Source organism: Aulonocara stuartgranti (assembly GCF_965226115.1).
Source record: "Aulonocara stuartgranti genome assembly, chromosome: 7".
In the NCBI taxonomy this organism is placed as follows: domain Eukaryota; kingdom Metazoa; phylum Chordata; class Actinopteri; order Cichliformes; family Cichlidae; genus Aulonocara; species Aulonocara stuartgranti.
Genome location: NC_138945.1, coordinates 44197867 through 44217618, shown reverse-complemented (window position 1 = coordinate 44217618; position 19752 = coordinate 44197867). Strand labels below are relative to the sequence as shown.

The 19752-nt window shown below is 39.1% G+C and overlaps 2 protein-coding genes across 4 annotated transcripts in view; one reads left to right on the top strand and one right to left on the bottom strand.

Moving 5' to 3' along the window:
* Positions 1 to 2466: 2466 nt before the first annotated feature.
* On the bottom strand, positions 2467 to 16522 carry hyal6 (hyaluronoglucosaminidase 6). 2 transcript variants are annotated; one of them, XM_082541312.1, is made up of 4 exons: positions 16494 to 16522; positions 5721 to 6674; positions 5273 to 5362; positions 2467 to 3283 (listed from the first exon to the last, which is right to left on the bottom strand). In XM_082541312.1, exons 2-4 carry the CDS (start codon positions 6639 to 6641, stop codon positions 2795 to 2797), a joined length of 1500 nt encoding a protein of 499 aa, XP_082397438.1. In that variant the 5' UTR covers positions 6642 to 6674; positions 16494 to 16522; the 3' UTR covers positions 2467 to 2794. The 2 variants fall into 2 exon arrangements, with proteins under 2 accessions (XP_082397438.1, XP_082397437.1); XM_082541311.1 differs by lacking the exon at positions 16494 to 16522 and adding an exon at positions 11922 to 12054.
* Positions 16523 to 16585: 63 nt separating this feature from the next.
* The window catches only part of LOC309711186 (actin nucleation-promoting factor WASL-like), a 28844-nt gene continuing 25677 nt past the window's right edge, over positions 16586 to 19752 (top strand). The window contains exon 1 of one of the 2 annotated variants that reach the window (XM_082541310.1): positions 16586 to 17233. In XM_082541310.1, coding sequence (XP_082397436.1) covers positions 17129 to 17233 — 105 coding nt within the window. In that variant the 5' untranslated portion in view covers positions 16586 to 17128. The remainder of the gene's footprint in view (positions 17234 to 19752) is intronic. The other variant, XM_082541309.1, reaches the window with a different exon arrangement.

Sequence of the window (19752 nt, the reverse complement as noted above, 5' to 3'; positions counted from 1 at the left end):
TAAAGCCGCTGGGCTGAGGCAGAGGGGGAGAGTGGCAAGTGGAGCCCTAACTTCTGGCTGAGGACAAGGAATGCTGTTATTTAAGGGGAAATCAAAATGAGGGTTAGTAAATTTGGGAAAGAAACTGACGGCTTAAGTGGAGAATTATGAAGGAGTCTGACACACTGCAAAAGCAACATACACAAACAGAAAATGCATTAACCTTATAAAGACAAGACAAGCTCATGATGATTATTTGTATAGATACTGATTAAACCTGGCTTAGAACACAAAGATACGCAATGAAGATCAGCTTGCTACTTGTATGAGTGGTAGAATGGTGTGAATGGTTAATGAAATACACTTGAGTTTGAAGCTGAGGAATAACTCAAAGAAGTTATATGACAAAGGGAGTGAGTTATGAAAACAAAAAAGTGTTTAAAGTAGTTTTAAAAGAGTGACTTAGGAGTGCTCTCTCGTACTGAGTGATCAAGTAGTGATCACTGTAGAAAGAAATAAAATAATTTAATGAGTTGGTAATGTTTAAACATATGTTTCTGTTGTTACAGCAACTCATTGAGAGATGACTCAGTATGCAAATTAGTTGGAGTGAGTGGTGACGAAGGAACTTCCTGTGTGTGTGTGTGACTGAGGAAGTGACTTTCAGAAGAGGAAGCATGGCAGACAAGAGAAGTGCAGATTTGGGTAGGAAATTTATAGTTTAGTGATATGTTGTTGTAAGGGGGTCTTATGCTGAATGTAAGTAGGTTACAGAGCATAAGGGGGTGATTTTTGTGTGCAAATTGTGTGGTTTTAATGAGACTTTCGGTGTATTGAGGAGGTGAAATTATGTGGTGGCAAAACTTTTGTGTGTTTAAGGTTGTTGAGGTTGTTGTGGTGATGGGTTGATTCTGTCAGTTAGGTTCGGGTATAAGGGGGCTTTCCAGATTACAATTGGCTGAGGAGAAAGCTACCTGTAGGGACTATTCATAGTCCCTGTAAAAAGGATTTTATGCGAGTCAATCCAGTCCAAAAGCATAAAGAAATATTTTCCTATGGAAAATAAAAAATGACTGAGCTCATTTTGCTGAGGGTGGAGAATCTGATCACTTGCTCCATTATTAGCAATAAATGGATGTGAATGTGTGACTGGATGAAGGTGTGGATGAATACATGTGGACAAACAATTTGCTTTTACCAGAGAAAATTTCTGTTTTGTTGACTGGGGTTAGATTATGGGATTATAGTATATTGTTGGGAGAATGCCAAATGTTAAAGGGGAAACATTTTGATGTAACTCAGTTACCATTAATTGGAGGAACACATGACTGATAATTGTTCTGTTTTAAGAGATAGATTGGAACATGAGTGGGGAAAACTGAGCATTTTTAGTTTTGTATAGTATCTTGACACATGAAATGTATCAAGATAAAGGGGGGTTTAGGGTTTAATAATTTAATTGTTTAATAATTTAGGATCATTTTAGGACTTTTGGGGTTTTTGGTCATTTGGATATGGTAAAACTGAAACTGTTATTTTAATGTTAAGGTTCAAAATTGAGGAAGGAGAGTACAAACCACCCTTGGTCCAGAAGCTCTTGGTCAAACAATGATTTTTAATGAATACACACGTGTGGGAAGACACTCTGTACGCAGACAGCAAGTAGTCTTCAACTTAATCAAAGCATGAACAGATATTTTATAGCATCAGGGTTTGATTTACTGACGCCCCTTCATGCGTCACAGATACATTTTATACATAGATCAGATCAACACCACAATGACCTTTAACCCAGAAGATCATCTTCTATTTTCATGGCTGGTACTTTCCGTTCTTGTCTTAAAGTGAATTGTTCCTCTTTCTTGCCGAGACAACAAGGACGGTTCCTCTTTTACCGAGACATGACTAATCTCTCCTCTAAATAAATCTAACTCATGTGTGTGTGTGTGTTGACCTCACATGCTCTTTGTGTCACCTCTTCACCTACTAACTGTCTGTGTCTCGTCCTCAAATGCTCTTTCTCAATTCACCTGTTGCACTTCTGACCTTTCACCAGACCAGAGGCTCACTGAGACTATATGTATGTCTTCTACTAAATAAATGTTTTAACCAAGAACCTCTACTTAAAACCTTAATATGAAATGACCTGATATATAAGTGTTTTGTAAGCATGTATTGCAATTCCTTCTATGTTCTAGTTTTCCCTCAGCATGTATCACCTGAACAGTCACGTCAGTGAAGCTTAAGACCTTTAAAGAACCTGAACATCAACTCAAATAAGCACAGATATGCATTGTGTACACAATAGTTATAACTGCATCTGAAATACAAAATTAACATCATCATAAACATCTTAAGGCCATCTTAAAGCTATCTGTTACATTGTTAAAGCAATGATCATACTGCAGATTATATTATTAATGCAATGGTAATAATGATGATTATTTAACAATAGCAGTAAAATAATTTCCCTGCTCCACAAAAACTAAAAACAAAGACCAAAAAACAAAAACTCAAAAATATTGTTTAGTGGGAACATTATGGGAATCTAAATTTGCAATTTGTGACATAAATAAAACCGCAATGTACATTTTTCCTGAACTGAACTTTAACACAGAGACAAACATTGTTGCCTGGATCAGACCACGATCAGACTGAGTTTTGCATTTATAGGCCAAATCTGAGAATTTCTCATTCTTTCAATACAAACAGTTTTCTTCAACTAGGGGACATTGGCATGAACTGTGGCTGATCACACTTGTGGTCTGGCAAAGACTTTACAGCAATTCTCTGGTCCTAAATAAAATCTTTGTGTCTACAATATGAGAGACTTGATAATCAAACAAAGTCCCAGGAATATGATGACACATAGACAGAAGAAATGGAGTGACAGGAGGAGCAGGATGTCTCCCAGCAGATTGATCCCCTGAGGGCGAAGTACCGGCACAGTGGGTTGGAGTGGGGGAGGAAGAGGAAGAGGTGGCATAGTCTGAGGTACCTCACAGTAAACACCTGTCCAGCCCTGGTAGCACTGGCAGGTAAACTTTTGCTTCATATCCAGGATGTCGTGGTTGTTTAGGTGGCCACTGATGTGAAAGCGAGGGCCGCTGGGAGCTGAGTTGTGGTGGATGTGGAAGAAGCGTGGGTTCAGGTGTAGGTAAGTGTCTGAGTCCAGGCTCTTACGGATGCATCTACCGTTCTTTTTGCACAATGCTTTGCTGCACAGCTTAGCTGCTGATGTGACATTGATGACATAATGTCCCAGAGGACCATTGATGTACTTCTTCACCGTTAGGCAGTTTCTCTAGGGGAGGAAGGAGAAATTCTAAGTCAAACGTATAAGACATTTATTAGAATAATATATTGTATTTAATTTTCAACAGCATTGTCAACACCATTAGCTTTTTTATTCCCTACTTTAAAGACATTTTCTTGTGCTGAACTGTCATAAAATATAAAGGCTAAGAACTAGAAAAGCACTAATAAATTATGCCCTCCAATGACTAATATACTGCTTTAAAGTTTGGAGGTGATCCAATGAAAATTAAAGCATTTGATTAATTTGAATAACCCTGACCTTTGACCTATGACCTTGAAGCATTACATAGTAAAATGGAGTATTTTATTATGTTTACCACTGTAATTTATAGACAAACATGCAGCCAGAAACAGAGTGAAACCGAAAGAAGCTCATTTCAAATCATTTCCCCTCTGTCTTATGAAAACGGTATTATTATGGGGCTCACCTCTAAATGCGCATGAGGACAGAGTGAAGAGTTTTAGGACAGTGCCAAAGTTTTGGCAGTGCAATAGGAGCATTGAGCCATCTGTGCAAAGTGCTGATTAGTCACTGATTCTGATAACGTGACTGGTTAAAATATTCTCCTCCTGAAAGTGAGAGTCTTGCAAATACATATACCATAAGGCCAGCCACAAAATTACTCTTCATAACTTTCAGTCACAAAACTGACACTGAGCCTCGTTATGTTAACATCTAAAGAAGTCTTTTGGCTACTGCAGACATTAGTAAATCTGGGCCCAAATGGGCCTTCTTTAAAATACCAGCCTTGTGAAGGGATGTTTTCACAGGGTGTTTTTGTTTATAAGACCTCCATAAAACAACAGGGTTAGAACACACTCTGGCATGTTTGGCAGTCCATCGTCTTGTAGTTTCAATATAGCTAACATCAAGGCATCACATTGGAGACTAGTGTAAGGTCTTTGTTTCTGTGTTTTCAGACAGTAAAGGAACTGCACAGAAATTAGTGTGATTTTTTTTTCTGTTTTTTGCATGTACCACAGTGATTTTGAGTGGTGGTGGGCACTGCAGACTTTTCTTATGTTTTTCCCCCCTTTGGGTTGCAATGTAAATTGTCATGCACTTGAGCTTTGACATGTGGTGTTTGCTTTTTAAATATATTCCTTGCAGTGCTTCTCGTGTCTTTTATATGTTAGGCCACTGTAGTGCAGCACAATTAGTTTTATTTTAGCAATTAACTTATTTTAGAAGGAAGTTCTTTTTTATTGTTTTATTTGGTGCTGCTTTTGCACATCAAGACTTTAGCTCATTTTGAAAATGGTGGCAGTAAAATGTCTCAAAGGTTGGGACAGAGACATGTTTACCACTGTGTGGTATCTCTCCTTTAAATAAAAGTCTGTGATTTTTGGGGATCTCTAGAGACCAGTTGCTGGTTATGTTCACACATGGCTTCTTCTTTGCATTATAGAGCTTTAACCTACATTTTTGAATGGCATCCTCATTACCATCATCAATCCCAGCCAATCTACCTTAACTCTTCTATCCCTCTGCTGACGGTGGCCTCTAGAGGGTTTTCATAAAGTCGTCCTTCTGATGGTCGCCTTCATTACCATTGTCAGCCTTCAGTAATGGACACACAGGGCCTTTGTTGGCACCATCAGTACAGCCAACCCTCCTGAACTCCATCTCTGGCACTGCCCATCTGGTCAGCCTCCTGAAGTGGCCTGTCTTCTCCCCTGACCTCTTGGCCCAGCCACCGAACTTTGTCTCCTCTGCTCACCTCCTGACTGATCCGGTGGCCGATGAACTATTTCATCCTTGCCGTGGGCCAAACAGTCAGCCGCTGAATTGCTTCATCCCTGCCCCAGGCCACCTCCCAGCCCCCAGAACTACCTGATGGCAGCCATCAAATTCAAAATGAGCAAATATTTTTCTTATGATAAATTTTTCTTTTTTTTTTATTTACATTTTACACAGCTCCTCAAATTTGTTTAAATCTGTGTTTCTATTTTTGTCTGTATGTCTAGCAGTTACCTGTGATTGAGCATACTCTGAGGATCCCCAAAGGACGACACCTGATGCTCCCAAGGCAGCGCTTTCCCCAATAGTATGAATCAGGTCACTCTTAAAGAAAAGGACAGGTGTATATTTTGCCAGTAAACACTGTTAACACTTCAATTTATGATGCCTTTAAAGAGATCCAGGAATTCTTTATATCCACCATTGCACAATCTATTAATTTTCTCTTGTCTACAACCATCTTTGTGGTAAATACTAGGATATGTTAACATCAAAAGAGCAAAGCAAAGCAGGGATAATTGTGAAGTGGATCATAAGGAAAAATGGTCCCCCAAACATTGCAAAATATTGCAGTATGTTGTATATAGCTTAATTATTAGGCCAATAGACACTTTTTTGCTTTTTAAATGTGTCCAGTTGGCACACACACCATGAAGGTGTAATTACAGAGCTTAAGGCCTACCTCTGACAGAACTACAAAGGTGTAGGCATAGAATGGTCGGGAGTAGACAAACACAGGCAATGTGAAATCCGCACGTGCAATGGATGCAATCCTCATAGCTTCCTTGACTCGATAATGGACAAACTTGACTGTGTTAGAGGAGGACTTTAGCTCATAGTCTAGGTAGATGGATGGATAGAGGGCTGTGCTCTCCTTCCAGAGCCATATCAGATGGTCATTGCGAACATGTTCAACATTTGGACATTCCCCAGTGTAATGTTGTGGATGTTGTTTGTAGCCATAGTTGTAGCAGTCTGGAAACAGATAAAACCCCCACAGTCCACCTGGTCTGCGACCTTGAGCCAGTGCCAAGGTCAGATTCATGAAAGCTTGTCCAGCTCTCTCAAAGCCTTCCTTCGCTTCCTTTTCAACTTTGCTCTCTGGCCAATTTGGGTGAAGTTTTCGGATCTGTTCCCTGGACCTTTTGCGGTAGATGTCTTTAGAGCCCCAGTTTCTGACCCACTGAGGCCTCCAGTTCTCCCAGTCAATGACGCCTAAACCTCGGAAATCTTTGTGGGGGATCAACTTGTCAATGTCAGCCCGGGCTTTTCCAAGATGTTTGGAGATGCTTTGGTTCTGCGGCAGGCCACCATTTATTGGGATCCCAGAGTTCGAGTAGTATGGGTAGTATCCCAGACGGCTGTGGTAGAAGATGGTGACATTTGGTCCACTTAGAGTTTCATTGAGGTTTGCTACAATATCAAAAATGCTAAGGTCCAAGTCCACCTTGAATCGAAGCCGACATGACTCAGTGGGAGCATTCCAGACTACAACAAAAGGCTTATGAGGTATCAGAGGTGGTTGGGTTGGTTTGGTCTGGTCACCATCAACTATGCAAACCCATAAGACCAGCAGCAGGAGATGGCGTGCCATTAGCACCATGGCCCTTGATTCCTCAAAGAACAATTAGTAGTCCTGCACAGAGAGAGAGAGAGAGCAGATATTACATTTTCAGAGGGAAAATAAATGCATTATGAGCTTCAATGAGCAGGAACAATCATGAAGCACATAAGTGATGAGCACTGAAGTGAATGCTCTAAATTCCCCAATAATGCAAGAAACAAAGCTACCTTGTTCTGCAAAGAGCAATGGAGTGAATATTGGTGCAAATGACGAGAGAGAGAGGGGCTGGTAAAACCACACACTTTTTAAACATTAAAACCACCAATATGAGATAGTTTGAGGAAAGTCTGTGGTGAATTAGCAAAGTGTCCCTTAAAAAAAAATTGCAGAAAGAAATCAGAAAAGCCACAGTAATATTTTGTCATGAATTTAAAACATAGTTAAATTTAGTAGAAAGTTGTTAGTGCTTCTGGAGGCAGTGAACAACTTCTAAATGTGGATATCATCTTTTCATAAATTAACTTAAATACCTAAAAACTTAACTGTTATTTACTACTGCATGGCTCAAACACACCAACCACAAAATGCAGACATACCTGTGAGTCATGGTGCAGGGGACAGTCGCATATTCTAAAGGTAAAACTAGCAACAAGCTTGATTTATAGTCACTCCAATGGCTGTATGCATGCCAACTGTGACATCACCATTTATGCTGGTATTGGAAGGCAATTTGCTGCATGCTTCTTGTGAATGAAAGAGATCGCCACTGAGTAAATTAATGATGAAATAAATTAAAGTACTTACAAGAAGAATTGAAATATGTTCAGTTGATGTGCCTTATTATTCATTCACTCTTCTATAGGATTATGGTCATTTAAAAACTACTTTTTAAAGTATTAAACACTGATCTTTAAAATGTTTTATATTTTTAAAAAAAATTGTATTAGAAATTTCATTATAAAGACCTCGAAGTACACTTTGCAAGTCCTCCTTTTTGCATTAAGTAGTTCAACCCATTGTGGTCTCTGCTAACACAATGATGGTCATCAACCCAGCAACTCTCCTCACCCATCGTATCATAGATTTGCTACATGAAGGAAAATGAAGCACAATCCAAAGGGTTTAACAATAAATATAACTCAACAAACTCAAAACACAACATGCATATTATTTTAGTTAACATTTAGAAGTTTTGATACTGCACATGCTTACATTGATGCTTTCCCACTAGCCAACCAAATTAAATATTTATACATGTTGATGGTAAAACGCATAGACTTCAGTCAAAGCATAAGAATGTTTTAACAGAAATGATTGCAGTGAAATTAAACATTTAAATAGTGCTTATTTAAACTGCAAAATAGTAAAAGTGAATCAAAATAGGTTTCATGAACTCAAAAATGTAACAGGAACTCATATTTAACTTAACAGTTTAAAAACTATATAATGCCTTTAAGTAAATATCGTACAAATATGACAAAGCTTGAAAATAGGTTGTCTGATATTTGCCTTTTCATAATCTTTTCAGTAGTGTCAGAATGAGACACTTACTTACTAAATTCTACAAAGCATGTTTGTTTTAAATCTACAGTAGAAACCCCATTGTATATATAGTCATGCACACATGCAGTAGGACAGGCAAACTCTTGTTTAGCCTTTTTCAAACTAAGACTGTTATTTTCTTCGATCACTGTTCTCTACAGCTTTTTATGTTACACCATCATCCACTAATTGCTCTTGGAACCCCTCACAAGCAAGTAATCATATTTCATTTTTTCCAGAGTTAGGGGAAAGACATTGTGGCCAGTCTCTTAGGAAACATGGGTACTGAGGTTGTCTCCAAGAACGCATGGAAAATCTCCCATCATTCTTTTTTCAGGACTGTAACCAGAGCAGGGGAGCAGGAAACCACTGGTGGGCTGAGGCTTCTCTGATCATTTCTGCTTTACATTCATCTAAGAAAGCCCTGGATTGTTCACCAATGATTTTAATGGCACAAGAAGTGTATGATTTCAGTAGTTTTGGATCAGTAAGTTGAGAACTGCAGAAGAATGTGGACGAGAAAAAGGCAGTTACAGTCACAAATAAGTTCTTGAAAGATTATCAGAAGGTTTCCTCCCACTCAGATTAAAATGCATTTCTTTAGGCAGTGTGTTTTGCACCAGCTTCAATATCCTGCAGACTGAATGTTTTTTTCTGGTGATGCTAATCCAAGACAAGCAGAGTGTGGTGAAGGCGCTCAGGCTGGTCTCCAAACCACTGAAAGCAGGAACCCCTGGAAACATGGTGAATTCAGACCACAAGAAAGACCCCCCAAGTACAAGATCTGAGTATAAACATCCACATGAGATTCAATTTTATGTTTCATCACAGATGAATGCAATGGAACTGTGAGTGAGACGCAACTGAATTCATCTGGTCCAGACTGGAACAGGAAGTAAACTGTTGTTGTCATGTGTCATGATTAACAGTTGGTTGATCCACCCCTTTGATCTAGATCAAAATATCTAAACAGCTATAAACTAACTATAACTCCTGGATATTTGGTATTAAATTTTGGTCAAAACTTGATTAGGCACAAAATGGATCCAAGTTTACTTTGTATATTTTTTCATTTTTAGGGAAACAAACTGCTTTGAAACGTGATTTAGTCACTGGTTATCACTTAGGTGATCTCTCATTTCATCCAGTTTCATCAACAGGTTGTTCACTTCATTATTTGTCTTTGTTATCAACTAATCACGTTCCCACTGGCCTCATCTCAGAACTCATTCTGGGTTCATAGCTTTAAATATTAACATATTCAACTCTACTAATGACCTCACTAAAGATCTTTTTTTTAAAAACATTAGCATTATTATCCTTAATGTGTTTAATACACCCACCAATATTGGTTTTCAAAGCATTATTTAAAGGTTTAAATCATAATGTTGAGCATATCTGCATTCTGAAGTCAGCCCTGTGCTTTGATAAGTAAAGTAAATAAAGTGTATTTATATAGCAACGTTTCACAGACAGATGTGACAAAGTGCTTCACACGAGAGGTAACGAAGCACAACACAATCATAAATGCATCATAAAAGCACTGGTCTAATTAAAAGCTTTTTGAAATAAAATGTCTTTAGCTGCTTTTTGAAGGTCTATGAATTAATGACCTCAGTGTACAAAAAGAGGTGTATATATATATATATGAATCAAATCAGCAATATAGTGAGGGGCCTGTCCATGTAATGTCCATGTAAAATTTTAAAATGAAATCTAGATCTGATTGGGAGCCAGTGTAGCAACTTTAAAGCAGAAGTTATATGATTTCCTCTGTTTGAGCGAGTCAGTAGTCTCGCTGCAGAGTTTTGGAGAAAAATGAAATAAATTTAAAAAGCAGATTCTTACTATCCGTTTTAAGTTTCGCTCCCAGGAAAAGCTTAATCACAAATAACAACTAAATTACTGAGGCTACGCTTCTGCAAGAGACCTAAATCACCCGGTTGCTGTTTAATGTCAGGCATTGAACTGTCCGGTGCAATAATCAAGGTTTCAGTTTTGTCTGGCTTTAGCTGTAAGTAGCTGTTGTTCAACCATTGCTTAATGTTTTTTAAGCAGTCAATCAAAGCGGAGAGTTGGTAATCTTCAGAAGCAGTATGGCTGGATATCATCAGCCAAAGGATGATAAGAAACATCAAGAAACTGCTGTATTATCTGGCCTAAAGGAAGAATGTATATTAAAAACAGAATAACTCCCAGCACCAAGCCTGTAGGAACTCCAGCACCATTCAGACATAATCTGATTTGCAGACACACTAAAACTCCTATCAAAGTAGACCAAGAGTGAGAAGGGGGGGCCTCACTAGCAGAACAAGAAGGAGGCTTTGCGGAAATTTAGGCATTGATCTTTAATCTTATCAACTAAAAATTGAAGAAAAGACACACCAATACTGCACTGGGGCACGCAGTAAGCACAAAAAGCGAAACACCATATCGATGCATGTAATGTTTGACCCATCACTACCTGAAATGTTAGCAAGCAAGCAAGCAAAAGTCCTTTTCTGATGCAGATAATGCATTGCTGTGACAAAAAAAATCATGTGACTAATGACAATGTCATGCAGAGGAGAGAATCATATCTTGTCTTAGGTGTTGTTTGTGTGTTTACATTGTTTGGCTCGTTATCATCCACTGTACTAAAAAGCAGAATAAGAGCCACTTTAAGAAAAAAAATTAATTTGGGTCATTTTGAAAATAAAGTCGAAATTTCAAGATTTAAGTCAAAATACTATTTTGAGAAAAAAGTCAAAATGCTATTGTTTTGTCCTGTAATGTTAGATATCAAACTGCACCACTAGAGACTGGTGCCGTAAAAAAGAAGAAAATGTTGTCCAGCAAAAGTCACGATTGCAAACTGATAAACATACATGTAATTTCCTGCTGCATTCAGTGATGTAAGTTTATGTGCCTTGTTCATTAAAAGGCACTTGTTCCTTGCTGAGGACTTGTTTGATTATCAGCCCCCAATACAACCACTTTGAGAATAAAATAACTATATGATAAATAATGGAGCCCTGAAATAGAGAAACCTGATTTAAAAGTGATACATGTCACTGAATAAAATACACACTAATGAACTTACTTTAGAACACATTTTAGTATACTTCAGTGCTAAATCATATACCTGTTACTTCCGATTTTTACTGAGAAAGTTCACTGGGAAATATATCCTATAATCTTTGTAAACAACAAAATGCAAATGCTTAACCTGCAGAGCAATGATATTAAAGTGAGGCTAAGCAAATTTTGTCCAAATGGAGTGTACTTGCAATAAACCGTTTCTTTCTTGTGAATATTTTAAATAAGTAGTTGCAAAAATGTTTCTTCCATCTCTGTTGTCATGCTGTGTGATGTTAGCATTGCTGGAAGCTTGAGGCAAAATCATATGTTCAGTAATATCTTAGCCTAACATTGTCAATCTGGCAAATTGTCAAATGAGTTGCCCAAAACTTGTGACAACCCAGTACCTACATATGATATAGACATTTTTAACTGTTATTGAATGATGAGTCTTTTTGTCTTTTCACACTGGGACAACGGCAAAGGACAGTAGCTCACTGCCAGGCACAGTCACAACTTCTCACAGTCTCGGTTAAGGGCAACTAACGATTTTCCACCGTTTTGCTTTTTAATGGCCACTAACTACCAAGCAAAACTTCCCACTATTAGCAACTATGGAAATACTGATTCCTTGTCTAGTATCTGCTATTTATCGTTTGATGAGGTAAAACAGTTTAAAGAAGCTATAATAGCAATTTTCTTGAACAGATTACATACCTTCCCCTTCTTTACTGAATGTGCTTCAAATTAAGACCTGTTGGTGGATGACTGCCTCCTCTCTTGGTGTTGTAAAACTCAGAAAATCTCCATCTGATAAGCTGTGAATGATCTCTTTGTCTCTGCACCCAATTCTTTTGGGTCCCTGGGGTGATATCAGGGCAGAAATGCCCGAGTATTGTTTTGTTGTCCCCTCCTCCAACGTTACTCAATACTCACAAAGCCATCTTCATAAAGAAAGTCTTTAATAAATGCAACATATTGACAACAGTTAGGATTAATTCATGGAGGGTTTTGTTTTGAGAATTTCCTTAAATGACCAGATTTTAGATTTTAAGAAACGTTTTAATGTGAAGAAGAGAACACTTTAGAGCAACAGATGGTCAGAGCATCTCCATGACCATGTTCATTTACTCAGTCATGATCAGAGGTGGAGAGTAACAAAGTACATACCCTTGATTAATGTATTGTAGTAGAATTTTTAAATATCTGTGTTTTACTTGATTATTTTTCCTTTTTCCTTTTAATCCTTACATTTTCACACCAATATCTGGACTTTCTACTCTTCACAATTTCCAAACAAGCTTGTTGCTTTTGGTTTAAGACATTTGAGAGGAGTCATTTTTTCAAGTCAATGCATGCCTTTATACAATCAAACTTTGAACCTAAACAGTAATACATGAAAGGCAGGAGGTTCTCATACACAAAGAGATGAAAGATGCAAAGTCACGTAGTTTATGCATAATTTTGTCACGGTCCGTCGGTCCTCAAAGTGTGAGCTGCCATTTTTTTTGCACTGTTGTTGCTCCCTATTCTCCACTTCCTCCTTTCCCAGTCTCTCTCTCTGTGTGTGTGTGTGTGTGTGTGTGTGTGTGTGTGTGTGTGTGTGTGTGTGTGTGTGTGTGTGTGTGTGTACCAGGTTTGGTGCATTGTCAGGATGTGGCCTGTTTCCCAGTGTGCCTTAGTTTTCTTGATGGCACTACTGCGAGGAAGAGCCTTAAAATGGGGACCCAAACATCCATGTCTCATGAAGAATTCTTAAACAAATTCTGGAATGTGTTTGATAAAGGCTCTAATCCATACTCAGCGACTCACAGGCTATTTTATTTAAAGCAATGTAAGAGGAGTGTTGAGGATTAATCACTCAACTTTTGGATTCTGGCTGAAGAGACAGGTTGGGAGGAAAAGGGCCTCTGAGGTGTTTTTCTGTACTTTTTAAATAATGAACTAAAGAGAGAATTAGCAGCTAAAGAATTACCTGCTTCCCTTGATGCTCTAATTTCCATGTTTGTACACATAGGTGGCCATATGCACCACCCTAAGGGAGTCCAGCTCTGTTCCCATAACATTACTGGCCTTTGCAGATCAGTTTATTAGTGAGGATAAAACAGGAGTAACACATTTCCTTCTCTGTGTACCAGTTAAAAGTCTTGCAGCAGCATTTTGGACCAGCAGAAGATGTGACAAGGATGACTGGCTAATACCAAGGTATAACAAGTTACAGTAATCCAGTCGAGTTGTAATAAAAGGATGGAATACTGTTCTGAGATCTTTTTTTGACAAGATGGGTTAAATTTTGGCCAGTTACCTATGCTGAAAAACCTGGATTTCACTACTGCTCTCACTTGACTGTCAAACCAAAAATCACTATCCATTTTAAAACCCAAATGGTGACAGTGGCCTTTCCATACTGTGCTAGAGGGCCAGTGTCCACATGAAAATAGCCCACCAGTGACACCTGGCCGAATAGACAGAACCTCTGTCTTATTTTCATTAAAATTTTAAAAAACTAAAAGTCAACCAAGTTTTCACTTCCTCAAAGACAGTCATTTAGCACTTGAATGGAGTAGTAATTTTTCTCTTTTAGAGGCATATAAACCTGCATCTCATTTGCATATAAATAGAAAGCAGTTTTGTGCCTCCTAAAAATAGAGCCAAGAGGCAAGCGATATAGGGGGGAAAGCAGAGGTCCAAGTATTGATCCCTGTGGTACGCCACACAAGACTAGAGCTGAGGAGGATCTGAAATCCAAGAAGACTGACACAAAAAGTTTTCTTAGACCTAAACCACTGCAGAACAGTGCTACAAATGCCTACACAGTGTTCCAAGTGAGATAGTAAAATATTGTGATGCACCATGTCAAAGGCAGCTGTTAAGTCCCTGAGAACGAAGACCACATGATCTCGTACATCTGTAGCCAGGAGGATGTCATTAACAACCCCAAGTATAAGATTCTGTGTTATGCAGAGATTTAAAACCCATCCATCTTTTTCCAGTTATCTGGGGCCAGGTGGTGGGGGCAGCAGCCTAAGCAGAGAAGCCCAGACCTTCCTCTCACCAGCCATCAACCGCCATCCTCCAGCTTGTACGGGGGAACACCAAGGAGTTCCCAGGGCAGCCGTGAGACATAACCACTCCAGCGAGTCCTGGACCTGCCCTAGGTCTGCCCTGGGGCCTACCATCATTTGGGACATACCTGGAACACCTCACTCAGGTGCCCAGGACGTATCCTGTAAGGTGCCCGAAACACCTCAACAGGTTGCTTTTGATGTGGAGGAGCAGCGGCTCTACTCTGAGCCCCTCCCAGATGGACGAGCTCCTCGCCCGATCTCTAAGGGAGAGGCCAGCCACCCTTCAGAGGAAGCTCATTTCTGCAGCTTGTATCCGCAATCTCGTTCTTTCGGTCCCTACCCACAGCTCGTGATCATAGGTGATAGTTGGGGGATGATCGACCAGTAAATTGAGAGTGTTGCTTTTACACTCAGCTCTCTCTTTATTACGATGGAGCAGTTCAGCGTCCGCATCGCTGCGGCTGCAGCACCAATCTAGCTGTCAATTTCCTGCGCCCTTCTCCCATCACTCTTGAACAAGAAGTGATGGTTTTAGATGTGTCCTTGATCCAACGCAGCTGATTTAAATGGCTAAATTACCTCCTCAACATGTCTTGAAGTTCTCCAGAGGCCTGGTAATGAACTCATCATGTGATTCAGGTGTGTTGACCCAGGGTGATATCTAAAACCTGCAGGACTCCGGCCCTCGAGGCCTGGAATTGCCCACCTCTGCTCTACAATGCTTCTTTACCCACCATCAACCAAGGAAGAGAAAAGCATGACAAGATCACCATCTAGTGGACATTAGGGTACTTTAGCAATACCATATAGGTGGCAGTAAAGTAAAAAGAAAAAAAACAACAAACAAAAAAAATCCCAGCTATTTAATAATAAAATTGTAAGTACAACAATATGATTACCGAAATGTACCGAACGTGCAAAAAAAATTCGATAGCTTTGCAATAAAATGTTTAGGTAAACTATTATAAATTCATATGATATGATATTGATAGTATTACACGAATCCTAATAGTGTAAATACAAAACAAACAGTGAAAAAAAGTATAACCATCTTGGTTTTGCATCATCCCTTGTGCTAGAAATCTCTTCTGCCTCTATTTAGCAAGAACAACTTTCCACCCCCAACCCTCTCCACCATCTGTTGAAACTAAGATAAACTAATCAGCTTTTTAAATAACATTTTAAGCAAACAAGACTTTTTTACAGGATAAAATCCTTGGTCCCAAAAATGACTACCAAAGTTTTCAATTACTGAGATCCTGCTTCATGAGAACATCGTAGATTGTCGGTGCTGCTTCTTTGAAACTTGTGACCTTTGCTCAGTGTTTTATACTGCAGAATGTAGGAGCAGCTGGTCTCCAGATTAGTGTTGGTGTTAATGCCACTGATGTACTTGCTGCATGAAGACAGGTCCTGCATGAGACTGTCTGTCCATTTGTCACCTCAGCATTCACAAACTTCAACATTTTATTTGTTTACCATTAAAATATATTTTAGGTTAATTTGATTGTCACAGCAGAGCATTAACATTGTGCTTCTTGATATCAACATGTCTTATACAATGAACAGCCAACACATTATGCTTCTGGACTGGTCTTCTACAAAACCTTAAAAGGCACCTTGTTGTGTCTGGCACTAATATGTTAGCAGATCAAGTTTTGAAACTTGAGCGTATAAGATGTCACTTATCATTGTAGGCTCTGTTGGTAGTTGTTCACCACTACTGACTGGAATAATAAGGACTGCGGATATGTGCCATTCTGGGCATTTTGCAGAACACCAGAAGAGTGGAAACAGTAGAAAAGCAGAAAAATGGTTAGTGGTCAGGTCACGGAATCAGGTTTAAGTACTTAATTAGACAACTATAAAGATGTAACCTGTAAAAATAATGTCATAGGGAATTATCATAGAGAATTGAGCCTTTTACCACATTATTTTGGTCTCCCAAAATCTATTTCTCAATGTCTGCAGTGCTTATGGTGGTTAGAAAGTTCCTGGTTAAGAAAGCAGTAAATCAAGTCTATTTTACTATGTTTAAACACACATAGTAGGCTACATACTGCATACTGCACACATTATAATATGTACAAGATAAAGTAGAATATGTATAATATAAAAATACATTTTATATCTGGATTAGCACAAGAATATAATGTTATTTTACAATCCAGTCGGTTTAATTTCAGGCAAATGATAATGATAAAGCTAATTGTTTCCTTACAGAGAATTTTCTTCATACTTCCACGCTCTACATCTACTGGCATCCCCCTGCCCCCCACCCTTCTCCCTCTGCAGAGCTGCATTTCTGCTGCCGCATGGGATGAACCGTTTTTGTTTTCAGCGACATTTTATTCTTACCACGGAAAATATATATATAATTCAACAGTTTTACAGTGTTTAATGTGTCACATCTTTCGGCTTTTCTGCCCATGTTATCTGTATTATAGCGGATATGGGCAGATTTTGTTGAAAGCAACACCCCTCTGCTGTATCCTTAAAGTGGTTTGCTCCCTCCTGCTGCCATGTTGGATGTACGCATTACTGCTGCAGTCGCTGGAGTTTCCGAATGAAAGTTGAGCGTTTATCTGTCTACGTACACTTAACGAGTCACTGGTTTCACATTCAACATCAAACTGAGAATACAAGGGTTTTTCCTAAGCAGGAGCCAGACTGGAAAAGAGATCGCAACCACATCCTCCTCCGCCCTCCTGCTCGGAGTCGAACTGAGCGGAGATGATCCGGTTGCAGGCCACAGCAACCGGAGCCCGCATGGATTTTCTGTAAATACAGCCGTTTGTAGTGCCCGTTCCAGGGATAACTGCATTGTTTCGGGGTCGACTACAAGATTCTGGTGCCATGAACAGCCACCCGCCGCCCCGCAGGGCGGTTAACGTCGGCTCCCTGCTCCTTACCCCGCAGGAGAACGAGTGCCTGTTCTGCTACTTAGGCAGGAAATGCGCCGTAAGTTCCTGCGTTTGTTTACCACCTGCAACTTAAAAGTAGGTGCAGGTGTATTCACTTCACATTGTATGGGAAATGCATGTGCTTCTCAGTCCAGCTAGAATAGCTTAAAATTAGATGAATGAGTTACTCAACTATTCATAAATAAAACATAAAGATAAATATGGTCAGGGGGGAAATGGCCAGCGATAAATAAAACTTTTAATACAATACTTAATACTTTAGTTGGGCAATTCCTGATAACCTTAATGAGTCAGTACTTTAGATGCTAAGCCAATACATGGAAGAAAAAACATTTAAGATGCATGCAGGTGTGCATGCATATCAAGGGGGAGGGGGGGAATCGATAGAATCAATGCAAGTAACCGGACTTTTAGCTCATTGTTTTGGTTTCCGAGACTGTGTTTTTACAGTTTTCTTTCTTAGTGTCAGCATTGTTTATGCTCGCTCCTGGTAAATAAGCACAGGTACAAAGCTGAGCTTGGCTTTCTTTAAAGATGAACACAGCGCATTTGTGCTTTTATGTCCTCATCAGCTGGATGCAAATGATAGCCACAATAACAAAATAACAACAGAGTTCTTCTCGCAGGTGATAAAAGCAGCTTCTTAAATTTGCTATTAAATTTATTAAAATTGAAGCTCCAATAATTACTGTTATTCTGCTACTAAAGGCAAAACCATTAAGAAGCACTTGACTCACTAGTGCAACTCTCAAACACGCACTTTAAAGCATATAACCTGGAGCGTAAACAGTGTCACACTAATTTAGAAAATCTTAATTTAGCCTGAAAAAGAGTTTGTTGCTCTATAAAAAAAAAAAGCCCTTTATAACGCTGGGACATCTTACTATCAATCAGTGATGAAGAACAAAAGGACAACCCAGGGTTTCTTTTTAGCACTGTAGTCAGGATAAGAGTCAGAACACTGAACCAAGCATTCCTGTAATATTAAACTGTCTATATTCTTCACAAATAAAATTCAAGAAAACACAAAAACACTCAGACAGCACAAGGGATAGCTCTTGTGTTTTCTAAAACTTTTTTTTAATTACAACACGCTGACGTCAGCCTTTTTTTTCCTTCTTTTTTTAATTGCAATATGATGATGTCTCCCCAGCAACATTATGATATCATAGGGTAATAGGTGATATTTAGTCAGACTCTTTCTCTCCAATTGATTTTTCTCTCTGGTTTCCTTCTTTGAAAATAAGTAGATTGACAGTCTGTCAGCATTACCTGTACATGGTGTTAATGTGCTGTGTTCAAGGCTGGGCTGTTCAACAATAATTAAAAAAGCCGAGAAGCCTGTTGGGTTATGTACAACAGGCCTTTAAGGTGGCTGGAATTAAACAATCACTTGACCGAACTGTCTTAGCTTAGGCCGATGTCCAACCTTTATTTTATCTCAGAATTTCTTGAAAAAGCAGTTGTAAAACAGATAACTGATAATCTGCAGAGAGGTTTAATTTAAGATTTCCAGTCAGGTTTCAAAATTCATCTCACTACACTAACAGGATTAGTGAAGGTTACTTATGGTCTTCTTGTGAACTCGTCTCTGTTCTTGTCCTGCTAGACCTCGTTCGATACCATTGAACATATTGTATTATTACAGAGATTAGAACATGCTGTGAGTGTTACTGTGCTGCATTGGTTTGAATCATATATATCTGACCGACTCCAATTGGTTCACGTAATTGGAGCGTCTTCTTCACACACAGGTTAATTATTGAGTTCCACAGGGTTCTGTGCTAGAACCACTTTTATGTACATTGTATAGGCTTCCTTTAGGCAGTACCATTTGAAGGCATAGCATAGATTTTCATTCATTTAGTTAAACTGCAGGAATGTCTTAAAGACATTAAGACCTGTGTCGATCTGTAGGACCAGCACCCCAATACAGCTCCGTCAAATTAATCCTAATCTCTGATCCCATGGATCTTACCCAGTAGGCAGTACAGAGCTTATGTGGAGCTGATGGGTGAGGGGACTTGCCCAATTCTAACTGCCTCAAAAGCTCTCCAGGTGTCTACCCTGCCTCCTCTCATGCGAAAAAACGGGAGTCTGAGTACCCTTGCAGGCCTGGCATCCAGTAGTCACACCTGTTAATGGCAGCTCCCCTCCAGATAGGTTCTCTTGGAAAATCATTGGTTTCATTTAGTGACTTGGGAAAGTCCCAGGGGTCTGTTACTTTTGTAAGGCTGAAGTGGCCTCTAAGAGCTATTTATATTAAAGCAGATTAATACTCGGGTTTTTACCTGTACTGTTTAACAAAGGGCTAAAAAGGTAATGTCCATAATGTAGACTTTTGTGATGCAGGATATTTTATTAAAGTAATTTAGAATCAGTAAAACAAAAGCAGAATCAAATAATACTAATAAAAACAAAATCAAATCACTTGAATTATACATATCTAATTAACCTACTCTGAGATAATGCTGACCTTGTTCTGATCTTTGTGAGGAAAAAGGTTAAGAGAATAAGTGCGCCTTGGCCTCCCGGCCTCCTCCCGGTGGGACATGC